The sequence below is a fragment of the Triticum aestivum genome, unplaced genomic scaffold, assembly GCF_018294505.1.
Source record: "Triticum aestivum cultivar Chinese Spring unplaced genomic scaffold, IWGSC CS RefSeq v2.1 scaffold21185, whole genome shotgun sequence".
Lineage (NCBI taxonomy): Eukaryota > Viridiplantae > Streptophyta > Magnoliopsida > Poales > Poaceae > Triticum > Triticum aestivum.
Window position 1 is genome coordinate 5,248 of NW_025225683.1, and position 7,195 is coordinate 12,442.

At 52.0% G+C, this 7,195-nt stretch overlaps 1 protein-coding gene across 1 annotated transcript; it reads right to left on the minus strand.

Annotated features, from left to right (window-relative positions):
• Window positions 1-1,587: 1,587 nt before the first annotated feature.
• On the minus strand, window positions 1,588-3,154 carry LOC123172316 (putative serine/threonine-protein kinase-like protein CCR3). Its single transcript, XM_044589309.1, has one exon. It carries the CDS (start codon window positions 3,112-3,114, stop codon window positions 1,642-1,644), a length of 1,473 nt encoding a protein of 490 aa, XP_044445244.1. The 5' UTR covers window positions 3,115-3,154; the 3' UTR covers window positions 1,588-1,641.
• Window positions 3,155-7,195: the final 4,041 nt, after the last annotated feature.

A 7,195-nucleotide genomic window follows, 5' to 3' on the forward strand; every position in this document is an offset into this window, starting at 1 on the left:
AGGGCTCACCTCTGCTGACAAAGACGGCACGCGTCGTCCCCTGGACTAGCTCACGAACACATGTTCCGCGTAAACCATGACTGTGAGACCGTGTCGAGTACTCCTTTTGCGTTGTGTAATAAACTAGCGCATCATGCGCTCGTGTGTGTGAGAGAGAGAGCAACATCATGCTTCAGCCTCCTTGGGTGTCACTTTAGTTACGGAAGATAAAATTTTGAGAGGAAAAAGGCTTGTAGATGTAATCTACCTAGGGTCACACGTTTAACGAAGTTTGGTATGGGGCTCGAGATTTTTCATTATGTCTCGTGTTTTAGACACAACGAAAGTTAAACTAGCAAGTTGAATAGTCATGCTTGATGATAACACAGGTAGCTAACGGTTTGCAATGACAACCCTAGCAGTCATGATAAAATTGCAAAAAACATTAGAGGTATTTAACTTGTTTTTGCAGGACTTACATGTGATGTGTTGTGATCTTCGTCATGGGAATGAGATTGTATGAGATGCTATATGTTGCAATTATTATTTACATGTCATGTGTTTTATGGTATGGCATGATGGAAAGAGCCATTTAATTGTCATTTATTCAAGCTGCATGTCAAATTTCATGCAATGCATTTATTTTATTAGCTATAGAGATAGTTATAGTTGTAATTGCAAGGACATGAAGATGATTATCATGCATTGGTGGACCTTGATGTTATGTTGTAGGTGAAGAAGATGTTCTCGTCCAAAGGTGTTGGAGGAAGAGGACACGACAATACCAATATCACATAAATATAATGAATTGTGTGTGATGTTAATCACTTTTATGCACCTTGTGTGTGATGTTAATCACATAAATATAATGAAGAGGACACGACAATACCATGTCATGTCGCATCATTTTTCTATGATTTTCTTCAGTGGGTTTAAAAATGTGTTAGCAACATATCTACACTTTTTTTCTCATATTTTTTCCACATGATTTTTGGAGGAGACTTTTAAGATTACACAAAGGCATTTTTTAAGATGAGTGGTGAATATGCAAGAGGCTTTCTATGATGGATTATTCAAGAAAACGCACGCATTGTACAAGAGGTGTGTTATAAGTAGATTAGGGTGAATCTAACTGGTAATTGCCTCCTTATATTAAGTAATACCCGTGAGTTGTTTGTGTTCATTGCCAACGGACACGTCCCTGGTGGATGCAACACATCTGTCTCTCTATGGAACCAACGCCTCTCCAACATGTATATCAATGGCGAACCAACCTGTGGCTGAGATGGTTAGGCGGACAGTGGTATCCCCAACCCACGAGGGTTCGAATCCTGGTGCTCGCATTATTCCTGGATCTATTTTAGGATTTTCGGCGATGCGCTTTCAGTGAGAGGAGACGTTCCGTGGCTCAGTCTTTCGGAGGTGCTCATAGGATAGGGTGTGCGTGTGTGCGTTCATAGGGGTGAGTGTATGCGCGTGTATATGAGCGCTTGTGTCTGTACTGATGCTAAAAAAACATGTATATCAATGAAATCATTAACCGTTCAACCATTATTTTTTCATTCTTCACAAAATCGATGGAAGGTGAAAAAAACGTTCGGTACTGTCGTTGAGAATTAAATGGATATTTAAAAGATACGGAGACATTCTCTTGTAGTCTCACTAATTGCTGCGTATGATCTGGAGCGCCCTGTGTAGGTTGGCCACGACATCAGACATGGCCAGGCGCCGGTTCTGCCCGCGCGGGCACAGGCAGCGGCTCGCCGTGTATGCCACGAGATCCAGCGCCTCCAGCTGACGCGGCGTCGGCTGCAGCGCCGGGTGGCCATCCAGCACATCCCGCAGCTTTCCGTTGTGTACGCTCGGGAGCGCGGAGTCCACGAGGAGGCCCAGCGTGACGCCGTAGATGTCCGGCGGCCTCCCCGTCAGCGCCTCCAGCACCACCACCCCGAAGCTGTACACATCGCTCCCCGTGCTCACGCAGTGCGTGCCACTGTACTCCGGGTCTATGTACCCGGGCGTGCCGACGACCTCCTCGACGAGCTGGCCGCCGTGCTCCTCCACACCCGCAGCCTGAAACACCGCTGAGCCGAAGCCGGACAGGCGCGGTGTCCAGTTGGCGTCAAGGAGGACGTTGGACGAGCTGACGTTGCGATGGATGACCAGCGGATCCGCGCCGCGGTGCAGGTACTCGATGGCCCGGGCCACGCCCAACAGCACCTCCACGCGCGTCTCCCAGGACGTCGTCACGGGCGACGAGCTAGGGCCACCGCCCAAGTGCTGCAGGTGGTCTCTAAACGTGCCGTTGCCCATATGCTCGTAGACCAGCATGCGGTACTCCTGCTCCGCGCACCAGCCGAGCAGGCGGACGATGTGGTCGTGCCGGAGGCCGGAAAGGATGTTGCTCTCCGCCATGAACGCGTCCTCCACACCCTGCCGCCTGTGCTTTTCCAGCACCTTCACGGCCACCTCCGTGCCGTGGTGGAAGTGGAACTGGAATTGGAGACGGCCCTTGTATACCCTTCCTGAGTTGCCTCGGCCGAGCTCGACGGCAAAGCTGGTCGCCGCTGCAATCTCCGACCACGTGAGCGCCCTGGGGTTATCGAAGGAGATCGAGCTTACCTGCGGCTGCGACACCACCACCAGCTGAGTCTGCAGGGAGCCAGAGCTGAAGCCTGGCCACGGCGGCGCCATGGCTATTGTCGCAGTCGGTACGCCGACGTGATTGGGATGAAGGACGTGGTTGAAGTGTCGCCGGGCCATGAAGCTGTTTAGGCTGAGGTTGAGGATGACGATGTCGGACGTAATCCTGTTGTTGACTTGATTGAAGCAATCGGCGTGGCGGCGGGATCCGAAGAAGTGGCTGGCGGCGCCCCGGTTCTGGCATGCGATGACCATGCGGTGCGCCTCCTCAAGCGTGTTGTTCAGCACCTTGAGCGGCGGCGCCATCTCCTGGGCCCGCGGCAGGTCAGACAGCACGCCGTCGACCGTGGACACACGGCAAGCGAGGCGCTCACACTCGAGCCTGTTCTGGTGTGCCGTCTCCACCGCCCGGATGATCATGGCGACGAGCCCGATCGCCTGCCCGATGAGCTGTGTTACCGCGGCCGCATCCCCCACGACCGCGAACGCCATGATCGATGAAACACTTAGTCCTAGAGTACTACGAGTAGTACGTTCCCGTACTATAGCTACAAGTAGACGGAGGAGGTAGCCTTTTTATCAGCGAGCCCTCGAGGTGTTTGTGGAAATGGTCCGTCGCTCCCTCTCTGCAGCAGCGTGTCGGCGATGACCCGAGGAGTTGTCAAAGTCAAGTTCATCCTACGATCCATCCCCTCTCGACCCACCAATAAGCACGACGTTGCGAGACTTCATTCATATAAAACCACAACCACCGAGCGGTTTCAACGGTTTGGCCCACGGTTTGAATGTTTCTTTTTCTTCTTCTTTTTTTCTCTCCTAGCAAATCGTTATATACTTATATTAGTTCGTTATAAGCAAAGAACTTCTGATCCAGTTTGTAAATATTTTTTATTTTGTTTAAGATCAATCGAGATTAGCATCATCACGAGATTACTGGCATGACAAGTCACATACAACATACTGGAAACATGTACTCCCTCCGTTCCTAAATATTTGTCTTTCTAGACATTTCAAATGACTAGTACATACGGATGTATGTAGACATATTTTAGAGTGTAGATTCACTCATTTTGCTTCGTATGTAGTCACTTGTTGAAATGCCTAGAAAGACAAGTATTTAGGAACGGAGGGAGTAGCATATAGGCATATGCATACAGAGCCTTGGCTCGATGATTGGGCATGCGGTTGTGCAGCTTAACGACCCGAGTTCAATTTCTAAAATTGACAAGTGATACATAGGGGTTTCCTCCATTTCCTGATGGATCAAACTTGGTGTGGAGTGGAACCAATCATCAAAAAATATTTTGATACTTATAAATAATGGTACTCATATTAAAATGGATGTATGCATCCCGCCGCTACGTCGGCAAGGATCGGAGTGGGGGCGGGCCCTGGCCCATAGATCCAGGGTGGGTGGTCGCCGCGGAATGCGGCAGTCAGGGTGGCGCCCCTGCTGCACGGCGGCGATCGAAGCCTCCATGGCCGGCGGTGACCTGAGGTTGGGTGTTGCGGTGGTGGCGCTCCATTCAGTGAGGGTGGGGGCTACGTGCAGATGGGTGGCAGTTCCCTTCTCGAGGCATCGTTATTGCAGGTAGTGGCAACCCACTCGTGATTGGACGATGATGGGACCTTCGATGTCGTTGTCCCTCCTGGGGGCATCGTTTTGGAGAAGTGCTAGTTGGACGGGACAAGAGGAGGAGCGGTGTTACATCTACCGCATGGTCGACGGCAGATCCCGACGGCATGGCGCTGCAGAGGTTCGGCGATGGGTGCGTGTGGATAGATACGTGCAAGATGGTGGCATTGTCTGGCTTCATGGTGGCGTCGACGAAAGACCAGGCAAGGTCGATGCATCAGTTCCTGCTCTTGAGATGGACCGTCGGAAGAGGGTGGCGGCAACCTCTGAGAGTGCGCCGGGCCGGTCTGGGACCCAATCCCAGTGTGTGGCTGGGCTTGGGCATCCGACTATAGATGTTAGGGTTTGGTGCGATGTCTGTTTGGTATTCGGCGGTGCGATGTCTGTTTGGTATTCGGCCCGGATATTCGGCACAACGTTATCAACGGGATAGGAGTAGCAACAGGTGGTGCCTAGATGGCCGCTTTAGATTGATTGATGTATTGCTTTGTATGGTCTTTGTGAATAATTAAAAAAATGTATGTATGCATTATTCAGATGCAGAGGCCCGGGGTATATCCTCATTTTCAAAAAAAGAAATAGCATATAGGCATATGGATCAATGGCACATTTCAAAAGAGAGAGCGGGGGTCAGAACGTACATATGAGGGCACCAGGAACTCCAGCGCAACAATATCTTCAGCCATCACTTCATGAAAAAACTCAGTTGCCGAGTATCTACTAGTTCATGAAAAAACTTCAGCGCAACAATATCATCACTGCATCTACTAGTTCAATTAGCACCATCTGCAGAGGACACTCGGCTTACCGATACAACGAGTAGTTCATTTTAGCCTTGCTGTTACAGATCATGCTACGTGGCACCGGGGCCAAGTATGATACGTGACATACACTTACAAGCTTAGCACTCGCCTTATCTTTTAGTACTTTTTTTGGCTTGCTAATTGAACTAACCCTACATTTCAGCATGCGAGCACGCACACCAACGCTGGCCTGTAAATTTCCTCCCACATCCGTCCGCGGACCGGGGAACAATCCGCGGACACGGTTGCAGGAGCCAGCCATCCGACGCTACCCGCATACAACTGAAACCATATTTGAACAAACCGGACAAAATTCATGGAAACCGACTGGATTTCATATAAACCAGACAAAATTCACGGAAACCGGGCAGATTTCATATGAACCGGACAAAATTCATGGAAACCAACTGGAATTTATATAAACCGGATCAAATTCATTACATCTAGGACATATTTTAACTAAACCTAACTCAAAACCTAATCTAAACGATCGCCGGTGTCCGTCCTAGCGTGAGCACCACGAAATGGAGCTCTAGCTCCACATCCGCAGTCTCCAGCTCCACCTCCGCAGCCTCCACCACCACAACCATGAGCCCAGGGAAGTGACGTCGTCTGCCTCCATGTCACCGCCAAGCGGCTAATCGACCGATGATGTTGAGCCCACCAAGTTTGGCTTTAAAGGGAGGGGAGGAACAACGGTCTTCCTGGGACCCGAGCGTCGGCAACCTCTCATGCACTACTCTTCCTCGTTGCCGACGGTGCTCACGGACATGCCGGCTTCATGGTTTGGCAGTGCTAGCGATGTCCTCCTTGTCGCCGCTACTGCCGAACAACTCATCCGCCGCCTTGTCTATCTCCTTGTAGGCGGCCTGTAAATCCACCTGATACTAAATGTACCGCCAGCGACGCGGTGCAATAGGAGTCGACCAACGCCTCCTGCTCGCTCACGTCCACGTTCGGCACCATGGCCATGTCGGCGGCAAGTTGCTCCTCCTAGTGTTGGTGCTCGCCTAAGGTGGCGAAGGTTGTAGGCCTGGTCGGCTTGTGCCAGGCAGAGGTTGTAGGCCTGGTCGGCCCGTGCCAGCCGGAACTTGGCCTCCCGCTCCTCCAACACCATGTTCGTATAGTGGGCACGGGCCTTGCCGATGGTCATGCCGGCATGCACCAGCGAGGAGGGTGGTGTCGACTCGTCCTCGGTCATGTCCTCTATTGGGACGTCCGCAGGGACGGTCTTCGTCTACCTGTCGGCCTGCCAGCCGACTGCAATGGAGGTGATTTCTATTTTTTTTTCTGGGATGAGAGGTTGTCTCTAATGGTTTTGGAGCTCGAGAAGGCCATGGCAGACATGTAGAGAGAAGGAAAGGAGCACAAGATGATGGATGCGGCTATGGTCGAGCCTACAGTTTATACAGCAGGGGAATGGTAGGGAGAGCAGCGACATGATTAATGGCAGGCGGCACACGGCTGAACGGGTGGCACTGGCTCGCCGTTTCTCAGCAACCGCATGCGTTTAATGGATGCTGGCAGATGGACTGGTGCTGTTTGAATGGGGAGATACGACGCCTGCACCGGGAAGCGGCGCTGGCGGCGCTCTCGTCCGGCGCCCCGCTTCAATGCCGGCTTCAGTGAGAGGGCACATCCGCTCTGGACCGGCATGAATGCGGCGCTGACGCTCTGTAGAGGTGTTGACCAGCGTCTGGCGGGAACGCACGTGGGCAAGGTAGGAGGGTTTTTTATGTGCCAAGGTAGCCAGGATCGAGTGTGGTAGCAATCCGAACGCCCTCAAAGCTCCCTCCCCCACTTTGTCTCTGGTTTGCGGGGAAAATGTGCGCGGACCGGCATGCGGACCGATACAGGACCGTGTTGGATGACAAAACACGTTCGGACCGCGCGGTCCAGACGGTTGCGGACGGTTTGAGGGTAGGCGTTGGAGATGCCACTAGTAGAAAAAGAGGCTTCCGTCCAGCCTCATTAGTCGCGAAACTGTAGGAACCACGACTAATGAAGTCTTCAGTCGCGGTTCGGCAGATGAACCGCGACCAAATGCCTGGGCCCAGGGCGCTCGCGGGCTTTAGTCGCGGTTGGCCAGGCCAACCGCGACTAAAGGTGCGCAAAGGCCTTTAGTCGCGGTTGG

Bases quoted from the DNA above. Each gene is read 5' to 3' on its own strand.
- LOC123172316 (XM_044589309.1), bottom strand. From the start codon at position 3,114: ATGGCGTTCGCGGTCGTGGGGGATGCGGCCGCGGTAACACAGCTCATC.